Genomic DNA, 26,771 nt, shown 5'->3' with positions numbered 1-26,771 from the left:
GTTTTTATTTATTTTTTACTTTTTTAATGTAATTTATGCGAAATTGGCAAACATACAGTGTGTACAATACATTCTTGGTTTTGGGGGTAGATTCCCGTGATTCATCACTTACATACAGCAGCCAGTACTCATCCCAACAAGTGCCCTCCTCAATACCCATCACCCATTATCCCCTCTCCCCTGCGTCCCCCATCAACCCTCAGTGTGTTCTCTTCATTTAAGAGTCTCTTATGATTTGCTCCCCTCCCTCTCTGTTTGTAACTATTTTTCCCCCTTCCCTTCCCCTATGGTCTTCTGTTAAGTTTCTCAAGTTCCACATATGAGTGAAAACATATGATATCTGTCTTTCTCTGACTGACTTATTTCACTTAGCATAATATCCTCCAGTTCCAGCCAAGTTGCTACTAATGGCATGATTTCATTCTTTCTCATTGCCAAGTAGTTTTCCATTGTATATATAAACCACATCTTCTTTATCCATGCATCAGTTGATGGACATTTAGGCTCTTTCCATAATTTGGCTATTGTTGAAAGCACTGCTATAAACTTTGGGGTACATGTGCCCCTATGAATCAGCACTCCTGTAAGATGCTTTTAATAGAAAGTTCAGTTCATCAAAGTGTGACTAAACAAATAAGAAACTAAAACTTTTAATACAAAATTAGGTTTTAATTATTAATTCTTATTCTTAACTATTACTCTTTGAGTTTAGCAACCTCAAAATGTCATTTAACCTAGCTTAATCAGGGATTGGTTTCCAAGTCTGTAAAATGAAAAAATGTGCTATATAAAACACAGAGTGATCTGTACTCAATAGACACTCTAGGATTCAAAGAATCCATGCTCCTCAATACCATACAATTTCTATGAAAATGATTTATGGTTTAGGAAATTAGTACTGTCAACTGTAATTTTTACTCTTAAGCAAGCTTATAAAATTTGAACAATCATAAATATAAAAGTAATATATTATTTTACAATATTATCTGCTATTTAAATAGACTAAATTTTTTTAATAAATTTTATGAATAGGAATTACCCCATCTGCCTTTGAAATGCAACATTTAGAAAAACCATTTATCCTGACCTGGTTCCTTTGTCTCATTCTTGTGTCTACCTATAACCGTAACTGTCGTACTATGAATGTTGATTATCTGTGCCAAAATAAGTTGAGCTCTAGCACAAAAAATAAAAACAATTCACCAATTTGCTGTGCTGCAAACTTGTTCCATTAGACCAAGGTCATGACCATTTTTTCTAAAATAATATACCTTCCTCCATCCTCAACTTTGCCTTTTTGTTTTTAATGTTTATTTATTTATTTTGAGAGAGACAGAGAGAGAGAGCATGCACACAAGTGGGGCAGGGGCAGAGAGAAAAGGAGAGAATCCCAATCCATGCTGTTGCATAGCCCAATGTGGGGCTTGATTTCAGGAATAGTGAGATCATAACCTGATCAAGATCTGAACTGAAGTTAAGAGTCGGTCACTTAACTGACCAAGTCTCCCAGTTGCCCCCTTCCCATCTGTGGCTTTAATCCAGAAAGAATTTTATTACCTTTAAGAGGTAATATTGTTTGTCACTATGTCAATATTACTAATAAGTGCCAAAATCGTATCTTTTTGTTTTTTATCAAATTCCTTATTTTCTTTTCATTCTTGTCATTCTGATTGTTGACTGGACTTTTCTCAGAACCAGAGTGTTCCAGTGGCCTCCAGAATGGCTTATGTAAATTCAGATACTCCCTTCCAGCCCCAACACCTCAGCCTTCTTTTCACTTCTCAATGATTATGTCAGCCTCCCGCTCAGATGCCATCAATAGCATTTGTGGCTCACAAAATATTTCTACTGGGTAATGCTGGCTTATAAACTGTTTCAGATAGGACAAGTGCTTCAACTTGACTTTGTCTTATTTCCATCATTTATAAAGTAGTGAAAATAATTATACATGCCTTACAGGGTGATTGTGATTCTTCAGAGAGGAAATAGATAAACAAGTTATGGTTGATTGTAGTTATTTTTGCTTTCACATATTATCAGCAGATTATTGCCAAAAAAAAAAAAAAAACAAGCAAAGAAAAAGAAACAAGCAAATGAGCGACATTTTATCACTAAAGTATATACATATGATACAATGGCATAGGTATAGATATAGAAGAATTAATGTAGGTCAATGTAAAATAATGTGAATCACATACTAGCTGTTTAGAGATATGCTTAATCTTGAGAAGTTTAAGTGTGAACATTTTCCTCTACATAATTACATACATTTCAAGTGGGAAATCAGAAATCTAGAAAAAAGACACTTGAATTTTGAAAGCCCATGCACTTAATTTTGCAGTGTAAAAAATTAAAAATCTAAGTGATAAGTAATGTATTCAAGGGCATAAAACAATTTAGTGTAGAAACATATGAGTATATAATTCTTCTTTGCAAGTTTTTATTTTTAGAACTTTATTTAATAAATATTTTTTTAAGTTTATTTAGAAGTTTATTTAATACAGACTGTTACTTCTCTATAAGATGACTGCTTGTAACTTTTGTTATGAATGGTTACTTGAGTTACTAACTTGTGGAGAAAAATAAATTACCCGTGATTTTCTTTTGATTGATAATTTTTTATAGAGTCAGTCCCTTTTAAAATACCTAAGGGAAAAAAGAAGATACTTATTGTGTCTACATCTGTAATTAGGAGAAATGAGTCATCTTCCATTGACGGGGCAAATTACCGGCAATTTTCCAATTTGCCAGATTTTCATGTATATCACATGAATAATTGAATAATGAGAATGAGCCAAATCCAGGGTAGTTAATTTTAGTTGCGTGGATTCAGTGCCATCTGGACTTCTGGCTTTACTAACTTTTAATTGACCGAGTTCTTTCAGAAAAGTCCTGATACCTAATTTATAAAATAGTTATTCAAGCTCAAACCAGAATGAGTAAAGACCACTTGCTAGAATACTTGCTTAATTGCCATCTTAGTCTAACCCAAATAAATGAAATAAATGGCTGACTTTGGGTCGTAAAAGCTCATTTCGTTTCAGTGTCATCATTATAGCAATTCCATAACATTGTAGCCTGATTTCATGACATTTACCTTATATTTTCTTATCTCTCCCTTCTCAACATTTATTGACTATTTTATCTGTGTTACTCAGTTGTAGCCTTTTAATTAGAATGTATCAGCTTTATAAAAAGCATGGTCACCTTCAACTTAACAGCTACCCTAATCCCATCTGAAATATTTCTTTCCTTTAAATATTGTAGTTAAATTATCATCAGAATGATCATTATACAACTTAACTTATGTTTACAGAGACACCAAAATGTTAATGTTTCTACACAATTTATTTTTAATTATTCTTTGGGGATCTCCTTGCCATGATCTTCCTATTAAATTTAACAAAAATATGATTTCCATTTGCTGCTAATGTCAAACTTGGAAAATTAAAATGTTATCTAATTAATAGTTATCATTAAGGCCTCCATGAAAAAATAAGGCCTCAGAATTTTCCCACACCATTTTGATTTTAAGTGTTTTTAATTTATTAATTTTAAAAGTTAAAATTTAAATTTGTAGGTATTTCAAGTTGATTCAGTAAAGAACACTGTTCTAAATCTATACATTCAAATATATTTTATGGTCATCATTAATTTTGTGTTTTATTAAGCACAACAATATTCAGCAGATAGGAGCTAAATATCCTCTGCATTCTGAGAAAATATTTGTGTTATATTGAAGACACACAACATATAACTATTAAAAAATATTCTTATTTAGAGGAACACTATGGCCCTGTGATTCTTGCCTATTTTTCATATTTATGGCCTGAGCAACCAACAGGAGCAAGTCTAATCTATGAGACACATGAAGAATAGTTAAAATGTGAGGAGTAAGTAACTAAGCCATGTCATAATATATACAAAATTTTGATGTTGCTGTTGTAATTGGTTTCGGTTTGTGTTTTTTCACAGACTTCATTTTTTAAACTTACAATGTGATATTTGTTTCTTTTATAAAGCGAATTTGACAATCTCTGCCACAACTTGTCGCCATAAAAAAAAAAAAAAAAAAACATATATCACCAAAAACACTTTCAATACAGAAATATATTTACAGGAAAATGTATAGATTTACAAATCATTTCTCTAAGTGTAATGGAGAAAGATGGAGTTCAATATCAATATATCTATACCTATATTATATGTAATTAAATACAGATTTTATTGGAAAGTGCTTGGTTTTGTGCTTCATTTTTAATCTGGACAAATAGCATTTTCTATAGTAACATGACCTTTCAATAAACACTTACAAAAATCCTACCTTTAAATGAACACAGAAATCTCCTTCAAGATTACTCTAATTATACTTTCACTAAATAAATTTCCTATGTAATTACAAAAGGATGGTTTCTCCACCTGACTTTATTTCTTCACCAACCTCTTTTATACTTTCCAAAAGCTCTAAAAGAATTTTCAATGTCATATATAATTTTCTCTTTATTTTTTCTACATATCTTCAGAAAGATATATGAAATTGGTAGAAAGGATTTTTGACTCAACGTTTTTCAAGTCACCTGTATTAACTTTAGTAACTCCTTCTAATAATTTAGTGGGATTACTAACCTCTTAGCAGTGTTTTGCGCTTCCAAATGCAATTACATATTTGCTATCCATTATTAAGTAAATGAAAGTAATTTTAAAATATTAGCATGGTTAGAGCAACTTGTACTTCCAAGGAAATAAATTAAATGTAGCTTTCTTGATTTCTCCTACTAAGTACAACTAAAAACCTGGTTATTACATATAAAACAAACCTAAGAAGACTTTGAAAGTTGTAGAGAAGAGGGTGGTCTAGGGATGTTGAAACCCAAGCAGAGACAAAGAAGCAAAGGCAATACAATAAAGCAAAAAATAGTCTTTCCAACAGATGATGCTGGAATAACTAGACATGCACATGCAAAAAGGTGAATGTATGGGTCGCCTGGGTGACTCAGTGGTTAAGCATCCACTTCAGCTCAGGTCATGGTTTCCCAGTTTCATGAGTTTGAGCCCCACGTTGGGCTCTGCACTGGCATCTCAGAGTTTGCTTGGGATTTTCTCTCTTTCCCTCTCTCTCTGCCCCTCCCCCACACATGCTGTCTGTCCCTCTCAAAATAAATAAATCAATAAACTCAAAAAAAAAAAAAAAGGATATATGGCCATAAAAAGAAAGCATAATACATGTCTATGTTGAGCCTATTGTATAATGGAAGAGGCAGATACTAATCAAGCAACCAGACAAATTATTAAGTACTAGGAAGGAAAAGAACACTCAGTTATGAGTATACGTAACAATTATTTGGGGACTGGCTTGGTGTGGTAAGACTACAGTTTCTCCATGTGATATTGGTGTCTTTGAAGTTTGTATATAGTGGGTGATATTTAATACCTTTATTTTACATAAATTCCAAGCATAGAAGACAGGAAGAGCAAGTGCCTGTTAAATACTAAATTTCACATTGTAATCCATAAATTCTGAGGGTAATGTCTAGAGAAAGGTGACATTACCAGTTTATGTTTCACAAGCTTTTAGTGTGTAAAATGATATTTTGACAACTCAAGCCTGAATCAGGCTGAAAGGTTATAATTTGAGGAATAATCATTTACACTTTGTAAATTTAAGAGTATACACTTTTTTTTCCTGAAAGTTTTTCATAAAAGATCATATCTGGTCTCTCTTCCACATTTTGATGCAAAAGACATAAAATTAATAGCAAGTTTATTTCCCTTAATTATGTGGGAAAAACATAATATTATAAGAAGAGTTTTTTAAAGTACATTTTAAAACTTATTTAAAGAAAAATAAATATTCTATTAAATTGAGTTACTATTTAAAACTAATTTTTATATGGAAAGATTTCATTCAAAATTAACTTTGTATTCACTGTCTCTAAAAATTGTAATTACTCTAAAAGAGAATAACACTTCATCTTATGTTTTAAACTTAAGTTACTCAAAATGAAGCAACATATGAATTTATAGTTTATTTCAAGTTCAAATATTTAATTGGTTAGTTACTTGTCATAAATCATTATTTATGAGTGTTTGCTCCAATATTTAAGGTAGGAAAAGGATGACCATCAAGAAATTTTAATGAAGTTATTACTTAAATGTTCAAAGACATTATCACCAAGCAGATTAATTTTCATTAGCAAATAGCTATTCTTTTGGCCATAACCTTCTTCCTAAGCATTTAACTTATTAGTCTGTTCCCGGACAAAGAAGAACAATTTGTAGATACTTGGAGTATGGTTTTATTTATAAATTATTTTGTTAATTTTACTCTTTAATTCTACTAAGGCTTATTACCTTGACCAATGTTTATATATATTTAAAGAATTAACATCTTGGAACAAAAAATCACGACTCCACAAGCATACATGTCCAAAATTTGCTAAGAGATAAACAGTGTCCCCTGCACCATTTTAAAGAGAGAGGGAGGCAAACCTTAAGAGACTCATAAATACAGAGAACAAACTGAGGGCTGCTGGAGGTGTGTTGAACAGGGGGATGGGCTAAATGGGTGTTCATGTTGGCGTGAGCATTGGGTATTATATGTAAGTGATGAATGACTACATTCTACTCCTGAAATCATTATTACACTACATGTTCACTAACTTGGTTTTAGATAAAATTTAAAAAAAAATTTAAAAAGTGTTACACATTTTCTTCTTTAAATCTCTACAGAGTTAGTACTATTAGACATACGTTCCTAAATGAAATGACATCAGTGAGGTTTTAAGAACTTGCCAAAATTCACAGGGCTTTGAATTCTATGAACTGAATTGATGCTGGTGGGACTTGAAACTTTAGCTTTCTGACTTCTTCTTTTTTTTTTTTTTTTTTTGAAAACTAATATTGCCTCCCTAAAGTACTCAAATTATTGTGCGAAATGCAGATATTTTTACTAATTAACCAACATAAATACCCTTTTAATTATAAATATAAAAAAAGGGACATTCATATTTGTTTATTTTTTTCAGAGAGATTCAGAGTATTTTATTTTAGCTCAATTGTATCTCTCTCTTGGCTTATCTACACTGTTTAATAATTACCAAATCAGTATATTATATCAATGTGATTGATGGAAAATTTTGTTAAGTTGTAACAGAAGTTAAATTGTAGTTCCAAAATTTAGAAAGAAAAGCTTTTGCCTGTTACTTAATTCCTTCTCTTCAACTTAGAGATCATTCATTGACAGCATATGTGTATATATTTTACATCAATACTTTGGCTAACATCTCTTCAAAGGAGTGGCTTAATTTAGATGTAAATAACAAATTTCTCTATTATGTATATATCTGTGTAGGCACAAACATGTAGTACCCTTATATTTCTATTAAATAAGTTTCCTTTTGGAATAATGAAATTGACTACAGTAACCGAATTATGTGGTGTCTCTTAAAATTTGGATAGAACCTTATCTATTAAATTACAGAAAGTAACTTAAAGCTAGGTAAGGTAAAATTAATTTTAAGTCATTTCATAGCTCTGAAAATTTAACATTTTTTTAATAATTAGAAATATACATTACTAGCCACAAATCATTCTTTAAAAGATTCTCAGTAACCCCCACCTCCACTTTATGTAATTCAATGATATAAAGAGGCTACAGCTACAATTCTTGTTGCTTTCTGGACTGGGGACGATATTTTGTTGCAATCATGGTAATTTGTCTTCTTTAATCTACTATGTGTTGGCAGTTCTTGCAAAATACTACAGTCCTTAATGGTGCTTCTCAAAAATTCTGCATGTACACATTTTACATAAGTCCTATTTTTCATAGGGTTTTTTATTTCAGTATTTTATTTGCCTAGATTCATTGTACCAAATTCCTAGCCTCACCCAAAAGTATCTCTCAAGCTTTAAAAACTCCACTACTAGGGTGCCTGGGTGGCTCAGTCAGTTGAGCATCTGACTTAGGCTCAGGTCATGATCTTGCAGTCTGTGAGTTTAAGCCCTGTGTCAGGCTCTGGGCTGACAGCTCGCAGCTCAGAGCCTGGAGCCTGCTTTGAATTCTGTGTCTCCCTCTCTCTCTGCCCCTACCCTGCATATGCTCTGTCTCTCTCTGTCAAAAACAAATAAATATTAAAAAAAAAAAAAAACTCCACTACTGTTAATTATTTTTTAACGTTTTATATCAAGGGGCAGGAGGGCAAAAGAAAGTGGAATCACTCTCCTGCCAACTGTTTAGCATTCAGCTGCTTTAAAAACACTAGCTTCAGAGCTAGTCATCCGGGCTGTTAGAACATTTCCCTTTTACTGGCCAAATGGAAAACAACGTCATCTGTGGGATGTGAAAGCTTTAAGGAAAGAACATCCAAATAACCTTTTCTATATGTAACAGTTACACATAATAAAAGTATGAGGAACTAGTATTGATTGTTAGTGGCATTTTTAAAGACCAGTATGATTTTACAGATGTAATAAGGTTATTGCTACTGAAGATCAGCAAGTCAATTTACGATTCTTATGGTGAATTTGTTTGGTGGATATTAGTGTTTGGGAAATATATTTTGTTTTACTATTCTGTTGTGTATGCAAATTTAATTAAGATTGATGGAATTAAACTTATAAGCCAACAAATGTAGTGTTGTGACAAGTGATATAATGATAGACTTTTAAGGCATAAACAACTTTATTTAGTGTACATTAGCAGTTAAGGATTTTTTCAGCAACTGCATCATCTGACTTGGTCAGTTTTTTTAATGCTGCTCTTCCTTTGGTACTGAACAGTGACAGAGTCTATATTTTTCAGGAACTGGATATACATGTGTAATTTGAAAGAAATTACGGTAGTTAATATATTTTAAATACACTGAGTACTTTAATGTATTCACATAGAATTTAAATACTAACAAGAAAGGTCAATGGCAATATGGCAATGATGTAATCATTATTTAAATGGAATGCGTTGATGTCATTCTTGTTTTCCAACCTTTTCACATGAGATGGGCACAGATAAAATTATAATAAATGTAGAAAAGCAAACATTACATAGACATACATAATAATAGATGCCTGCAAGTCAGACTTTTTAGCAGGCAAACATACAACTCTAATCAACTAATAGAGGCTTCTTAGAGCCAACAAAAGCATTTTCAAAGTAATGTTCTGGCTGAACTGTTTATAGCCCATTTGTGTGTTCCACAAAATAGTGCTGCTTCTAAAAGGGCTGAGTTACATTAAACTCTAATGATTGTGCCTCTTTTATTTAAAGGCTTCCAAAGGTTATGATGAGAAGATATTTATGTACTGTGAAGGCTTCAGGTAGAATGGAGCATTCACTTAGATGCCACAATGTTCTTATTTAATACAAACATAATGAATCTGGATGGAATCCTTGGATCCTTTAGGTAAAATGTTCTCATTATGAAAATCATACCCGACAGCACGTTATCAATTCAGCATTCCATTGCTTTGTTTTTCCAAAATTTAATGAATGCATAGTCTAGTTGCAACTGAGGTGAATTGTATCTTCAGGATGAAAAAAACTGCACCCGTAAGTTTCCAATTTATATACAACCATTACTTCCTTATTGCCTTCTCAAGTTACCCCAAAGTCAAAACACTCTGCATTACTTATTATGTACTAGATTATATTACTAGAAAGCAAGAAAACGAACCAACTAATAACCCCATAATCTTGATAGCTTTTCATGACAAAATTTCTTTTTAGTTCATGCACTTGTTCATCCCAACAAGCTGCAAGGCTGGGGTTGGGGGATGGGGATTTGAATCATCATTGTTCATTAGGGCCCCTGGCTGATGGGCCAGCATAACCATACAGGGCACACTTTGTCAGTGAAAGCAAGTCACACGGCCACACTGATTTTAAAGGACACCAGTGGGGGGCGCCTGGGTGGCGCAGTCGGTTAAGCGTCCGACTTCAGCCAGGTCACGATCTCGCGGTCCGTGAGTTCGAGCCCCGCGTCAGGCTCTGGGCTGATGGCTCAGAGCCTGGAGCCTGCTTCCGATTCTGTGACTCCCTCTCTCTCTGCCCCTCCCCCTTCATGCTCTGTCTCTCTCTGTCCCAAAAATAAATAAACGTTCAAAAAAAAAAAAAAAAAAAAAGGACACCAGTAACTGCAATCCTATCCTGTGCCCAGGATGAAGAGACACTGAGTATTTGTATTCATATCTAGCGTTCACTACTCACAGTGTGGTACTTCACTGTCCAGAGAGAACTTCCTTTACTTATCAGCACTTCTCAGGATTATTTCAGTACTTTCCATCTGAGTTTTCACAAAAAATTTGTAGAGATTGTAAAAGTGATCGTGTGTCATTACAATACAAACGGATAATATGGAGAGTGGAAATGAGAGATCTCATAGCTCAAATCAATATTTGTGTTTTTTACACACACACACACACAATTACACTTTCGGATATACATAATGAAAGTATAATGTATTACTTCATCTGTATATAAAACATAAAAGAAAAAGTAGAGAAAAAGTTTTAGATGGAGCTCTTGAGATAAGAATTTGCTGTAATTACTAACAATAATGTTTTTTTTAATTAATTAATTTAATTAGTTAGTGGGTTGTTTAATTTGTGTTAGTATTAGTCTTCATTGGGTGATACCTTCAAAGAGTCTGTCCTCTACTTTTGGTTGTTGTGTGACAGAATAATCAGAAGGGATGGCAAAGTGTTTTGTCCATCTGAAATGTTAGAATATTCATGTCCATTTTATCTTGCTTAATAATATAATCTTTGAGCCTTTAAGGTAACAGTTTTTCATCTATAAGCCTAGCAAGATTTCTGGTAATAATAACAATAGTGAACAATTAATACTTTTTTTTATTTGGTGCTAGAAATTGATTTCAGGAAATGACATGTTTGTTTTAGAGCTTTCATGTTTTATTTATTTATTTATTTATTTATTTATTTATTTATTTATTTGCTTTTTTTATTTGGGGTTTTTGGGTCAAATTTAATAGGAAGAAACAGGAGAAAGTAGTAAATCAAGTCAGAATAGATCATGGGATTTGATTTGAATACTCATTAGCTGCTAAAGATAAGAAAGACTAGAATTGTGCTCTTCAAATATGTATTTACGCATAGTCATCTAGCCTGAAATACTCAATGATTTAAAAAGAGTGTATATGGTATGTAAAATACCACAATTGAATCAATCTTCTTGGTTATTCAAAGTCCAATTAATTCATTTAGCAGCTCACATATTAGTCTATGAATGCATGCATATGAGTTTATAAATTTATCACTTTAAACCATTGAAAAAGATATGCCAAAATTCTAGGTTCATGTCACTCTCTTGACAAGATCATAATGTTTTTTCAGCAAATAAAAAAAAAATAAATGTTCAAGGGTAAGTCTATAAAGTTTGGAACTGAACAACTATTATTTACATCTTGGTTTAATAAATTACTTCTTAGACGTATTATATGATTATATAGTTTGAGATATATCACAAAATATTAAAATGTAAATATTTTATTTTTAATTCTTTTAAATTTATTTATATGCTTAGAGAGAGAGAGAGAGAGGTAATGAGTGGGGAGGGCAGAGAGAGAGAGGAAGAGAGAAAATCTCAAGCAGGGTCCCCACTATCAGTGAAGAGCCCAATGGGGACTTGATTTCAGGAACCGTGAGATCATGACCTGAGCTGAAATCAAGAGTCAGATGTTTAACCGATTGAGCCACCAGTTGCCCCAAAACTTAAATATTTTATTTTAAATGCTCTTCTTCACCATTTTGAATATACACTTATATTATATATGTATCATATATAATATTATATATGTATCATATTATATATGGTATCATATATAATATTATATATGTATCATATATAATGTATATATGTATATATACATATATGTATATGTATATATGTATCATATATAATATTATATATGTATCATATATAATATTATATATACATATGTGTATATATAATACACAGGTACAATTTAGGTAATTTTTTATAAAAAGAAAAGACATAAAATTGTTAATATCAACCCAGGTTTTGGGAAAAAAAGACATTCTTACTCTCTTCTGAAGAAACATGAACTAATAAATCCAGCATAGTGTCACTAAAAATCTTGTATTTACTGAAAACAGAACACTGACAAAATTTTGGAGACAATATACTAAATTATCTAATAGTTTTCTTCAATGTAGCGGCATTAGTGTTGTTTGTTAATGCAAACTCTGGATCCCACTTCAGTCCTAATGGATCAGAAAATTCTGGCGTAGAGTTTCTATGTGACTCTACTAGGTGCTGAAATTTGAGAACCACTGGTAGAACAAAACTGTTTAGATCAGCTGATTTATAGAGGAGACAGCAAGAGTTTCTGAAGGAAAGAAACACTAAATTGACTTACTCTAAGGCCGAGTCTTCCCTAGATTCCTTAGTGAATCTTATCTTCTAATTAATCTCCAAAAGACTGGGTGGATTGTTGGGCTGACAAATGTGTGTCACACAAGCAAAATATTCATAGTTAGAGACTCTGTCAGAGAGATGCCTCTTTGTTCTGCAAGTATTTACTCTTCTTTATTCTGTGTAAATCTCTTCCCCGCTTCCCCGCCTCTAGCAACCTTTTTTTTTTTTTCTCCCCTCAGAGACTGCCTAAATATTAAATATCACCTCTCCAAAAGTTGCCATCCTGGTCACTTAAAATAAAATAGGGCCTCACTGTCCACAGCCAGATGGCTCATCACAGCAGGCTGTCTCTGGTAGCTCTCAGCACTTACAGTCCTCTGACATGTGTTTAAAATTTAATTTAATGTCTTTTTTTTATTTATTTATTTATTTATTTATTTATTTATTTATTTATTTAACATTTATTTATTTTGAGAGCTAGAGAAGGAGCAGCAGGGGTGGGGAGAGAGAGGGAGACAGAGAGAATCCCAGGCAGGATCCACACTGTCAGTGAGGAACCCAATGTAGGGCTTGAACTCACAAATTATGAGATGATGACCTGAGCCTAAATCGAGGGTTGGACCCTTAACCAACTGAGCTAGCCAGGTCACCCAGTTTTATTTATTTTTCAAACTTTCTCTAGAATGTGAATTCCATTTGGACATGGACAGTATTGGTCTGCTTTACTGATGTATCCTTATCATGCACTGTTTGTTGGTACACTACAGGCATTTTGTGGGGAAAAATATAAATAAATATAGGACATCTTTATACAATATTACTTAATATTTTATTTGCCAAATAGTTATTGAGTTAAACAACACGCCTAGTAGTATTAAGCCTGGTTGAAGGAATTCTTTCCTGTGGAAGGTATTTGAGATTTTTATCAGACCAACCCAGAATAATTCTGTACAGTTATCAGGAGATGCATTTCCCCACAGTTCTTTTCTGAAGTGTTATTAGTTTGATTTCAACTCAATATAAATGTATAAATCTTTGTTTAAATGTATAAATCATTTATAACCATATTTTCCATTTCCCTAATTTGGCCGAATCCACCTGAATGTCATTTGCATCTAGAGAAATTGCTAATCAAGTTGAATTTAGGTTTCAAAATAGGTTGTAAACAATAATTATTGTAAAAATATTTCTCTTTTGGTTATGCTTTTAAAATTCTTCCACAGCGCCATAATATTCTCGAAGTGTTTTACAGGGTCCCATGCTAAAGTGAATAAAGAAAGGAATCATTAGAGTTATGAAAATAAATTCATTCTCTTTTTTCAATTTCCCTCAAAAATAATAAAGTATTACCTTAGTGTTTTTTAATGGCTCTACATTCATATTCTATGCGTAATGAAATCATTTTTATGAGTACGTCTTTCCTTGGGAAAAAACGAATGAGGGAAAGCTGTTTCTTTTACGTGACTTATTTTTCCTTTATGTGATTTGGTTTTCAGAATATTCACTCGAGTTACATAAATTATAAATGTTGCTTCTCCTACTCATAGCACATGACATATTATTACAGGCGAGACTCATTGTAATGTGGTGACCCCAGCTAAACTACCAAGTGAACTTTTCAAATGAAAACATTCAGGTAGATTGTGTATTTATGAATAAAAATAAATTTGCTTTTCAGGGAGTTTGGCCGCTGGAAAGTAAATAACCTTGCAGTCGAGAGGAGAAATTTCCTTGGCTCTCCTCTGCCTCTTGCTCCTGAATTCTTCCGCAACATAAGACTTTTGGGACGCCGACCTACCCTGCAGCAAATCACAGAAAACCTTATCAAGAAATATGGGACACATTTCTTGCTGTCTGCTACTCTGGGAGGTACGACTCTTTGAAATATTTGCGCCTATGTATGCTTGTGTATAAAACTGTATAAACCAAGTAAATATGTGCTGATTAATTCAGATAGCTGCAGTTTGAATAATTCTAGAATTCATTCACTAATTTGTTCAATATGTTTACTGAGTTATTACTAAATGCCTTTTATGGTGTTCCCAATGGTGAGGCAGATGGTTATTACCTAGTTCTTACCTGAAGGCAGCCTACAATATAAAAACATGCATTAAATATAGTCTTAGTTATTACACTTTAAAATGCAAGGTGATGTGACAAATTTTATTTAAAAAATGAATAACAAACAGCCCAGTCACAAGTGGAAGTCATCACTTCAGGTTGCAGAGAGCAGGAAAATTTCCCTGGAGTAAACCTTAAAGATCTAAAATTATATTTGTAGCACTATTTTAGTATCTTTGATTGTGGTGGATATATGATATGAAAAGACTGATCAATAAATGTCAATTATGATGTACAATGTAAAAGTAGGGATTAATAAAGTCACTTCTTCAATTTATAAATGTTTAAAAATTAAGAAAACTGTGGTTTTAACATCATTAAATATGTTTATTTATCATAGTGATGTATAATTCAGCATTTTGAATACACTGAAATGATATTTGGGGAGGTAACATGTAATAGGGAAAATACAATTTTCCTAAAACTTATAAGTATCCCAGAATTCCATGTATTTCATTTCTTGCAGGACTTTAAATAATGTCCAGCCATTTTATTTAGAAATAAATGTTACTTTTTCCTATAATGAAGAGCACTGAATATTATTGGGTAGGAAAGCCATGGAAACAGTGATTTCCTGCTTCCTTGTCAGTTCCCCAGTAAGTTTACTAAATACGGGCAAACTGATTCACACCAATGGGGAGGTGGTGTGAAAGGCCACTTAAGTTCTTCAGTTTTCCTATCTTAGAAAATGAGTCATTTCTTTCCTTTACCTGCCAGTCCAGTCTGTCAGTAAGTCGTGCCAGTATTTCCCCCCCAAATATATCCCATGTCAAACCTTTCTGACTTTTACTTGAACATCCCTAGACCAAGTCATCATGTTTCTCCCAGAATGCTCCTAAGGTCATGCTCCACACAGATCCTTATAAAACTTGAATCAGGTCAAATAATTCCCTGTGTCAATTAAAACCTATAACTAGCCACTTAAAATCCAAATGTCTTGCTATGGCTTATAATGCACTACATGAGTGATCTGGCACTGACTTTCATCACAGACCTCAACTTTGCTCTTTCCTCATCATGCTGTATTTTTCAGTGAGAATGACCTTCAAGTGTTTCTGGTCAATATTTCTGCTTAAATGTTACTTTCCCGAGAGGGCTTTCCTGTCCATACCTCCAGGAACAGTGCCCAGTTGTCCACCAATAGTCTCTACTATTTTATGATCTTACTTTGTATTCTTAATTGTATTTATTTTATTTTTTCATGTTTTAGTATTTATTTTGAGAGAGAGCACAAGTGTAAGAGGGACAGAGAGAGAGAGAGGGAAAGAGAATCTCAAACCATGAGATCATGACCTGAGCCAAAATCAAGACTTGGATGCTTAACCTACTGAGCCACTCAGGCGCCTTTTTTATAGTATTTATTTTTATGTGAGATATTTTATTCATTAGTTTCCTTATTTATTATCTGTAATTTCTGCGTATTTCCTTGAAAAAAAGGGACTTGCTTATATTTGTCATCAATTTACTCTCATAGTTAGAAGCACACAATATATCCTCATGAAATATTTTGGTTTTTTTGTTTGTTTGTTTTATTTGGATCCTGATTTTTATTTTTATTTTCTTAAATAATCTCTACCCCCAACATGGAGCTCGAACTCACAACCCCTGAGATCAACAGTCACGTGCTCTACTGACTGAGACAGCCAGGTGTCCCTGGATCCTAATTTTTTTAAGTATTTTTTTATTATTTATTTTTATTTTTTAATTTACATCCAAGTTAGTTAGTATATAGTACAATAATGATTTCAGAAATAGAATCCAGTGATTCATCTGCTACATATAACACCCAGTGCTCATCCCTACAAGTGTCTTCCTCAGTGGCCCTTGCCCATTTAGCGATCCCCCAACCCACAACTCCTCCAACAACCCTCAGTTTGTTCTATTTATGAGTCTTTTTTGTTATTGTTGTTTTGTCTCCCTCCTTGTTTTTATATTATGTTTGCTTCCCTTTCCCTATGTTCATCTGTTTTGTATTTTAAATTCCACATATGAGTGAAATCAGTGTGACATTTGTCTTTCTCTGAGAAATCTTGCTTAATGTAATACCCTCTAGTTCCATCCACATTGTTGCAAAAGGCAAGATTTCATTCTTTTTGATTACCGAGGAATACTCCATTGTATGTATATACCACATCTTCTTTATCCATTCATCTGTTGATGGACACTTGGGCTCTTTCCATACTTTGGTTTTTGTTGGTAGTGCTGCTATAAACATTGGGGTGCATTCATCCCTTTGAAATAGCATCCCTGTAACCTAGTTCATTATTGCTTTTTATTCCCTTGCTTCTGGAGACGTGTTGAGTAAGAAATTGCTTTGGCCGAGGTCAAGAGGGTTTTGCCTGCTTTCTCCTTGAGGATTTTGATGGCTTCCTATCTTACATTTAGGTCTTTCATCCACTTTGAGTTTATTTTTGTGTACGGTATAAGAAAATGGTCCAGGTTCATTCTGCTGCATGTCACTGTCCAGTTTTCTCAACATCATTTGCTGAAGAGACTGCCTTTATTCCATTGGATATTCTTTCCTGCTTTGTTAAAGATTAGTTGGCCATACGTTTGTGGGTTCATTTCTGGGTTCTCTATTCTATTCCATCGATCTAAGTGTTTTTGTGCCAGTACCACACTGTCTTGACTACAGCTATGTAATACAGGCTAAAGTCTGAGACTGTGATACCTCCAGCTTTGTTTTTCTTTTCCAGGACTGCTTTGGCTATTCAGGGTCTTTTCTGGTTCCATACAAGTTTTAGGATTGTTTGTTCTAGCTCTGTGAAGAATGCTGGTGTTATTTTGATAAGGATTGCATAAATTTGTAGATCACTTTGTATAGTAATAATGTTTTAGCAATATTTGTTCTTCCAATCCATGAGCATGGAATATTTTTTCATTTCTTTGTGTCTTCTTCAGTTTCTTTCATAAGCTTTCTATAGTTTTCAGTGTATAAAAATTTCACCTCTTTGGTTAGGTTTATTCCTAGGTTTTTTATGGTTTTGGTGCAATTGTAAATGGGATCCATTCCTTGATTTCTCTTTCTGTTGCTTCATTCTTGGTGCATAGAAATGCAACTGATTTCTGTGCATTGATTTTGTATCCTATTACTTTGCTGAATTCATGGATCAGTCCTGGCAGTTTTTTGGTGGAATCTTTTGGGTTTTCCATATAGAGTATCATGTGGTCTGTGAAGAGTCAAAATTTGACTTCCTCCTGGCTGATTTGGATGCTTTCATTCCTTTCTGTTATCTGATTTCTGAGTCTAGGACTTCCAATACTATGTTGAATACCAGTGGTGAAAGTGGACATCCTTGTCATGTTCCTGACCTTAGTGGGAAAGCTCTCAGTTTTACCCCATGGAGGATGATATTAGCAATGGGTCTCTCCTACATGGCTGTTATGATCTTGAGGTATGATCCTTCTATCACTACTTTCATGAGGGTTTTTATCAAGAAAGGATGCTATATTTTGTCAAATGCTTTCTCTACATCTATTGAGAGTATGATGTGATTCTTGCCCTTTCTTTTATTAATGTGATGTATCACATTGATTGATTTGTAGATATCAAACCAGCCCTGCAGCCCAGGAATGAATCCCACTTGATCATGGTAAATAATTATTTTAATGCATTGTCGGAACAAGTTGGCTAGTACCTTGTTGAGAATTTTCGCATGCATGTTCATCAGGGAAGTTAGTCCATACTTCTCCTTTTTAGTGGGGGGTTCTCTGTCTGGTTTTGGAATCAAGGTAATGCTAGCTTCATAGAAAGAGTTTAGAAGTTTTTATTCCATTTCTATTTTTTGGAACAGCTTCAAGAGAATAGGTGTTAACTCTTCTTTAAACGTTTGGTAGAATCCCCCTGGAAAGCCGCCCGGCCCTGGACTCTTGTTTTTTGGGATTTTTTTCTTATATTTATTCATTTTTGAGAGACAGAGAGAGATAGAGCACAAGCAGGGTAGGGGCAGAGAGAGAGGGAGACACAGAATCTGAAGTAGGCTCCAGGTGCTGAGGTGTCAGCAAAGACCCCAATGCGGGGCTTGAACTCACAGACTGCTAACTGAAGTTGGAAGCTTAACCAACTGAGCCACTCAGGTGCCCCTGGGAGGTTTTTGATTACTAATTCATTTTCTTTATTGGTTATGGGTCTGATCAAATTTTCTATTTCTTCTTGTTTCAGTTTTGGTAGTTTATATGTTTCTAGGAATCTGTCCAGCTCTTCCAGATTGCCTAATTTATAGGCATATAATTGCTCCTAATATTCTCTTATTTTTGTTTTATTTCTGCAGTGTTGGTTATGATCTCTCCTCTTTCATCCTTGATTTTATTTATTTGGGTCCTTCCCTTTTTTGGGGTATCAAACTGGCTAGGGGGTTTATCAATTTTGTTAATTCTTTCAGAGAACCAGCTCCTGGTTTCATTGATCTTTTCTACTGCTTTTGTTTGTTTGTTTTGTTTTGTTTTGTTTTTGTTTTTGTTTTTGTTTTCCATAGCATTGATTTCCACTCTAATCTTTTTTTTTCCAATCTTCTTCTGGTTTGGGGTTTTATTTGCTGTTCTTTTTCCAGCTCTTTAAGGTGTAACATTAATGTTGTGTACCTGAGACCTTTCTTCCTTCTTTAGGAAGGCCTGAATTGTTATATAAATCCCTCCTATGACCATCTTTGTTGCATCCCAGAGATTTTGGCTTTGGACTGTGGTGTTATCATTTTCATTGGCTTCCATGTACTTTTTAATTTCCTCCTTAACTTCTTGGTTAACCCATTCATTCTCTAGTAGGATGTTATTTAGTCTCCAAGTATCTGTTGTCTTTCCAAATTTTTTCTTGTGGTTGATTTTGACTTTCATAGTGTTGTGGTGTGAAAATATGCAAGGTATGATCTCGATCTTTTTGTACTTGTTGAGGGCTGATTTGTGTCCCAGTATGTGCTCTATTCTGGAGAATGTTCCATGTGCACTCAAGAAGATCTGCTGCTTTAGGATGAAATGTTCTGGATATATCCGTTAAGCCCATCCAGTCCAGTGAATCATTCAGAGCCATTATTTCCTTGTTGATTTCCTGCTTACATTGCTGCAAGTGGGGTGTTGAAGTCCCCCATCATTGTGGTATTATTGTCAATGAGTTTCTTTATGTTTGTGATTAACTGATTGATATATTTGGATCCATCACATTTGCGGCATAAATGGTTACAATTGTTAGACCTTCTTGGTGGATACACTCCTTAATTATGATACAATGCCTTCTTCATCTCTTGTTACAGTCTTTATTTTAAAATCTAGATTATCTGATATGACTATGGCTTTCTCCAGCTTTCCTTGGCAACCATTAGTATGATAGATGGTTCTCCATACCCTAACTTTCAATCTGCTGGTATCTTTAGCTCTAAAATGAGTATCTTGTAAACAGCATATAGATGGAACTTGTTTTCTCATCCATTTTGTTACCCTATGTCTTTTGATTGGAGCATTTAGTCCTTTGACATTAAGAGTGGATAATGAAAGGTATTAACTTATTGCCATTGTGTTGCCTGTAGAGTTGAAGTTTCTGGTGGTGTTCTCTGGTCCTTTCTAGTCTTTGTTGCTTTTGGTCTTTTTTGTTTTATTTTATATTTTCTCCCCTCAGAGAGTCCCCTTAAAATTTCTTGCAAAACTGGTTTAGAAGTCACAAATGCTTGTAGTTTTTGTTTGTCTGGTAAATTCTTTATTTCTTCTATTTTGAATGACAACTTTGCTAGATAAAGAATTCTTGGCTGCAAATTTTTTCCAACTCAGCACATTGACTACATCCTGCCACTCTTTTTTGACATGTGAAGCTTCTGTGGATAGGTCTGCTGTGAAACTGATGTGTCTTCCCTTATAGGTTAAGGCCTTTTTTATTTCCTTGCTGCTTTCATAATTCTTTCCTTGTCTGTATATTTTGTGAATTTGACTATGATATGCCTTGTTGATGATCAGTTTTTGTTGAATCTAATGGGAGTTCTCTGTGCTTCCTGGATTTTGATGTCTGTGTCTTTGCCCAGGTTAGGAAAGTCTTCCACTATGATTTGCTCACATAAACCTTCTACTCTTTTTACCCTCTCTTCCTCTTCTGGGGCCCCTATGATTCAGATGGTGTTCCTTTTTAATGAGTCACTGAGTTTCTCTAATTCTTATATCGTGCTCTTTTGCCTTAGTTTCCCTTTTTTTTTCTGCTTCATTATTTGCCATATGTTTGTCTTCTCTATCACTGATTCGCTGCTCTGCTTCATTTACCCTTGCTTCTGTGGCATCCATTTGAGATTCCATCTCAGTTATTGCATTTTTAACTTCATCCTGACTAGATTTTACTTTTATCTCTACAGAGAGGGATTCTATGATTTTTTCCAACCCCAGATAGTATTCTTATTATTGTGACTCTAAATTCTGTTTCAGATATCTTGTTTATATCTGTGTTGATTAAGTCCCTGGCTGTCATTTCTTCCTGTTCATTCTTTTGGGGTGAATTCCTTCATTTCATCATTTTGGAGAAAGAAAAGAGTTTATAGAATTAAAAATAAAATTAAAAAAAAATTAAAAAGAACACACACAAAATCAAATAAAGAAAGCTAGATCCAAGGTGTGTTTTCTTCTGGTTGTTGAAAGAAGCTTGATAGAAGAGAGAAGAAAGGGAAATAAAAGAAAAGAAAAAAAAATGAAAAAAAGTAAGATATGTTTAAAGATTTAAAAAAAGTCATACAATAAAATAGAATAAAATGAAATGAATAAAGTAAAATAGACTAAACAATTTACAAAAAGTAGTAAAATATAGTAGAAAAATAAACTCTTTTTTATAAAAACAGAAAAAAAGTCTCTTTTTGTATCCAAGAATAAGAAAAATAAAATTAGATGGACCACTGGACAGAATGAAATCCTAACAAAATTACATGCAGTTTCCCCTAGAAATCAAACTATGAAGTACGTACTTATAGTATGTACACTAAGCACTAAGCGGGGGGGAAACTTGTGGTGCCTCTAGGGCATGTTTGATGTAGGTGGACAAGACTTGGTTTAATGACTCTATACTCCACTAGGTATTACTGCTTAGCATACTGGGGTGGATTGGTGTGGCTTGCTTATATGCCTATGCACATGGGCAGGGGAGGTGAAAATGACATCCTCCATCTTCCCAGTCTCTAACATCAAATCTCTGTGCTCTCACCAAATGGCAATCAAGCACCTCTCCTTTGTCTCGAGCTTCCATCCGCTACCTGCATCTCCACTGCCTGGGACCAAGCTGTCAGCCTGCCAAGTGGTACCTACCTCCCAAATTTTATCTGAGATGGGGCTGTGTTTCCAAACCCTTCATTTCTGAAGGTCCTGTAGCTTGAACCTGCTCCTACCTTCTGGAGAAGGGTCTTGTGGAGTTGGGGCCAGTTGTCGGCCACCCTGAGAACAGTCATGCGACTGCACCACTGTAGAAGCCCAATGTCCCAGAAAAATTTCACATGATCATGTAGCAGCAGTGGTTCAAGGACTATGGTAAATCACAACACACATCTGGTACCAGGCTTCTTCATACCTTAGCATCTTTGTTCCACCAGCAAGTGTGGCTGTAATCTGGGGTCCGCTGGGACCTTTTCCTGTGTGTACACTGCACGGCCTCTACCAAATGTCTTCCTGGCCGGGGAACCATCTTTCCCCGTGTGGCCTGAGGACCCCTTGGACCTTGCTGTCTGCTCCTGAGGATTTGTTCTTCCTACCAGAGCACCGCCAGGTATCCAGCTGCGGAGTTTCCAACTCTGCGCTCCCCTGTTTATAGAGTCCTAAAGGCAACAAAACTTCTCCTTTCTCCCTTGCTTGTTCAGTTCCTGAGAGTGTTTCTACTCTTTTGCTCCAGCTGCTTTTGAGGAAAGTGCTTTTCTTGTACTCTCCCCCGCTCCATCTCTGTCCTGTCTCTGCAAACAAAAACAACTCTCCACGCCCCTGCAGCTTCTCTCTTCCCCATTGTACCTCTCTGTGCCACATACCTGCCAAGTTATGTGCCTTAAGTTATGCAGATTGTTGATCGGTGCTCAGATCAATTTTCTGGGTGTGCAAAATGGTTTGATGCTGACATAGCTGCATTTCAAGAATGAAAGAAACAGAAAATTTCCATGCTGCTCCACCAACTTTGCCCCTCCCCCTTTCTACTTATGAAATATTTGTTAAATTAATATGTGAGATTGCACTTTGCTTAGAGGCTGTGGTTTTCAAGTTCACCAAATAGATGTCAAAAATATGATACACACAGAGAGTAACCGAGATCTAATTCAAGAAGAAAGGTGAATGAAAAGCAAACACAAAGAACCCAAACAGCCGGTTAAACAAAGATTCAGAATTGGAGAGATTCAGGATGCAAGCAAGAGCAGGTGAGCAAGGCATGGAGAAGTTGGTAAAGGAAATTCCTGGGCACATTGAGGAAATATAAGTGTCAGGTGGCCTTAAGGAATTACAGGTGGAAGATGTAGATGGTTCTGGGAGACAAGAAAGGTCAGCCATGAAAACTCATTATCTCTGTCCTCCATAAATCAATACACTAAATAATACGATGAAGAGATCAGACAAAGCTGGTATTGAAAATTAACTCCCCCATCTTTTTTTAACTAATTGTGAAATTGTTCAAAAATGCTAAGTAACTTCTCTGATTTTAGGTTGTTTTTAGGAGAAAGTGGGAGAGTAATATCTATGTTGTAGGGTCATGGGAAGATTAATGTCTATGTAGGAAAATACTCTTGGCACAATATATGGTATGATGTAAACATGCAATGCACTCATGTTATTGTTATTACAGCAGTGCAGATAGAAATAATTATAAAATATCCCAATAATTATAAAAACTTATTCTGTGAAAGCTGCATCTATATAGGTTAGTGAGGTCAATAATTATTAATACAATAAAATCTGAAGTAAAAGTGAAAATCATTACTCTAACTTATTTTATTTATTTTTATTTTTTAAGTTTACTTACTTTGAGAGAGAGACAGAGAGCATGAATGGCAAAAGGACAGAGAGAAAGGTGGAGAGAGAGAGAGTCCCAAGCAGGCTCTAGACTGTCAATGCAGAACCCCATGTGGGGCTCTAACTCACAAACCATGAGATTATGACCTGAGCCATGATCAAGAGTTGGACGCTTAACTGACTGAGCCATCCTGTCACCCTGTCTAACTTCCTTTAAAAAGTTCAGTGGTTTGGGAGCACCTGGGTGGCTCAGTCAGTTAAACATCCGGCATCAGCTCAGGTCATATCTCATGGTTTGTGAGTTACAGCCCCATTTCAGGCTCTGTGCTAACAGCTCAGAGCCTGGAGCCTGCTTCAGATTATGTGTCTCCCCCTCTCTCTGCCCCTCCCACGCTCATGTTCTATGTCTCTCAATAATACTTAAATGTTATTTTTTTTTTTAAGTTCAGTAGTCTTATACTCCTATCAAGCTTCATTGTGGAGAAGAATTTCGGAATATAAAATATATTCTCCAAATAAGAAAAGAAGAAAGTAACAGGGGAAAGGCAGAGACAGAAATTAAAAAGGTGACTTTTTAATTGTTTTCATTGATTTGGCATTGTGAATGCCACATTTGGGCCTTCAGATTGGTTTTTGTTGTGTATGTTTTTATTTGTTTTTATGAACATGGTTCAAAAATCCTTTGTGGGATTAAATCTTTTCTTCAGGTTGATTATTCAATGATGATAATATAGTCTCTTAAAATTGCTTTTCTTGGGGCGCCTGGGTGGCGCAGTCGGTTAAGCGTCTGACTTCAGCCAGGTCACGATCTCGCGGTCCGTGAGTTCGAGCCCCGTGTCGGGCTCTGGGCTGATGGCTCAGAGCCTGGAGCCTGTTTCTGATTCTGTGTCTCCCTCTCTCTCTGCCCCTCCCCCGTTCATGCTCTGTCTCTCTCTGTCCCAAAAAAATAAATAAACGTTAAAAAAAAAATTTAAAAAAAAATTGCTTTTCTTTAGTTATTTAAGTCTTATTCAAGCATTTTCTTAAAGGCAGAGTGGAGTAAGGTGGGGCTGGGGGGTGAAGAAGGGGAAGAAATAGAATTGCCATACTCACTAGCCTTCTAACCTCTGACTATTACTTAGATTTAGTGTTCCTTATATTTTCTATTGGAATTTTCTTTTTTCTCTGTAAATATTACTTATGTTTTCTTTCAGGAATCTCTGCTGGATGATGTTAATAATTTAGCTAAAATGCATGAAATTATTTACGTAGCTTAAGGATATAAACTATTTACAATTAACAAGTACACCAGCTTGATTTCAGACGATTTTTTAAATATTGCTGTTGTAATTACACTAAGCCTTTTTTGTTGCTGTAAGTGTAGTTTAGTTTTACATGTTTTACCTAGTTGAACATGAAATTGTGTTTTTCCATTAAAAAATGAGATTTGTGGTGTTTAATTGGAGCTAATTCTCTCTCTTAACTGAGTAAGTAACAACCCTAATAATAGCACACTGAGGATGTTATGTATATAAGTAAACATTTTAAATGAAAAGACAGTTGTTTTTGCTTCTTAAGTAACTAGATCTTCAACTAAATTTAAACATTTGGAAACGAGTTGAGTATAAAATATTCACTGTCAGTACTACGGTGATGAAAAACAAATAAATGAAAAATGTCTTTTTTCCCTGAGTTATTTAGTACATCATATTATTGACTTAGACATAAAACTTTGGATAGCATATTTGAAGCCTTTAATGGGATATTTTATGATAGATAAAGCTAGTGATTGAATTCCCTATAGGGAAAAATAAATTATAAAAAAACCTTCTTCAATCTATATCATTTTCCACATTTATTTCATCTTATAGCTTCCAGACTATTTATCAATAGAGTAATTCAGCTTGCTTCTATTTGGATAATGATATCTAAACTCCATCACTGGTTAAATATCTAAACTAAGCTACTCAATTTGAAGAATCAATCTTGAAAAAGATTGCACTACTGGGATATATTGATTTCTAGCTATGGAATATATTTCATGACTGCTTTTATAATATATTTCATTATAATACAATATATGACAAACACTGAAATAAAAGTGTATCTGTGTACTGAATATAGAACAACAACAAATGAAAATAGGAAAAAAAAGAAAAAGATCTTAAACCTACTGGGTTGACGGGAGAGGGAGGGTGCCTACTATGAAGCAACAAACCTAGGTTCTGCACCAAATGAAAAAGACAAAAGACTATGCAAGATGGAGCCCAAAAATTGCACTTAAAATTTTATAAAACCTTGTAACAAAATGTTTATAGTAATTTTATTTTTTAATGTTTATTTATTAGAGAGAGAGAGAGAGAGAGAGCGCACACAAGTGCACTAGTGGGAGAGGGACAGAGAGAGAGGGAGAGAGAGAATCCCAAGCAGCTTCTGTGCTGTCAGTGCAGAGCCTGATGTGGGGCTTGATCCCATGAACTGTGAGATCATGACCTGAGCGAAAATCAAGAGTCTGACACTCAACCTACTGAGCCACCCTTGTACCCCTATAGTAATTTTAAATGGGACCTGATCCCCATCTCCAGTATTATGCAGATTTGTGTAAGAGTCATTGTTACAGCCCTGAGCCACATATAGTCTCAAGAACATATGTGTGGTTCCCTATCAACCCAGGCTCTCTAAAGCCTAACACACTGAAGAGGAGAACAAATCTTGTGCTCTCTCCTGACAAGCACAACCTGTAGAGAAAGAGGAAGAGGTGGGGTTACTCACATAAGTTGCTCTCCTGCACCAGCCTCTCTGTTAACTCACTCACTGTGCTTCTTCTGGTAGAATCAAGAATGCAGGGACAATGAGGATTGTTTGGGAAAAATACCTTCCCAGGAAGAGGAGTGCAAGGAAAAGTACTCTTTACTTGATAGAGATAGTTTTAAAAACTCAAACTCAAATTCATTCTAGAAGCAACTAGATAATCTATTAAGATTTGTTCATTTGCAACTTTGGAAAATATTTTTCACTCTCAGTAACATAAAAACAAGTCCTGTTTGACTACTGGCTTTGAATGCACAGAGTTTTAAAAGCCATGATTACATTTTTAGTGGAAATAGTTATATTTCTTTAATGTGTGTGGTTTTTATTAATTTTTTTCCTGCAAGTGCTTCTTATGAGAACATATCTTGTCATTACCCCATTATTCAACTTAAGCATTTTATCAGATATATAATTTTTTTTATATAAAGAAAATATTTGCTTTGTTATTACAATGGAAAAACACATGATTGAATGTCCACAGTAGCATTAACTTACTAGCATAGTTATTCATTATAATGAATACTACTGGGGC

General features: G+C 34.5%; 1 protein-coding gene across 3 annotated transcripts in view; it reads left to right on the top strand.

Annotated features, from left to right (window-relative positions):
* BRINP3 (BMP/retinoic acid inducible neural specific 3) overlaps window positions 1-26,771 on the top strand; it is a 416,023-nt gene that overhangs the window by 186,651 nt on the left and 202,601 nt on the right. For all 3 annotated transcript variants that reach the window (XM_025927773.2, XM_086694879.1, XM_086694878.1), the window contains exon 3: window positions 14,070-14,260. In XM_025927773.2, coding sequence (XP_025783558.1) covers window positions 14,070-14,260 — 191 coding nt within the window. The remainder of the gene's footprint in view (window positions 1-14,069; window positions 14,261-26,771) is intronic.

This window comes from Puma concolor, chromosome E4 (genome assembly GCF_028749965.1).
Source record: "Puma concolor isolate L17-30 chromosome E4, mPumCon1.1.hap2, whole genome shotgun sequence".
NCBI classification, from domain to species: Eukaryota; Metazoa; Chordata; class Mammalia; order Carnivora; family Felidae; genus Puma; species Puma concolor.
Note: the sequence above shows the minus strand (reverse complement) of the source record. Positions and strands in the feature narration are given on the sequence as shown.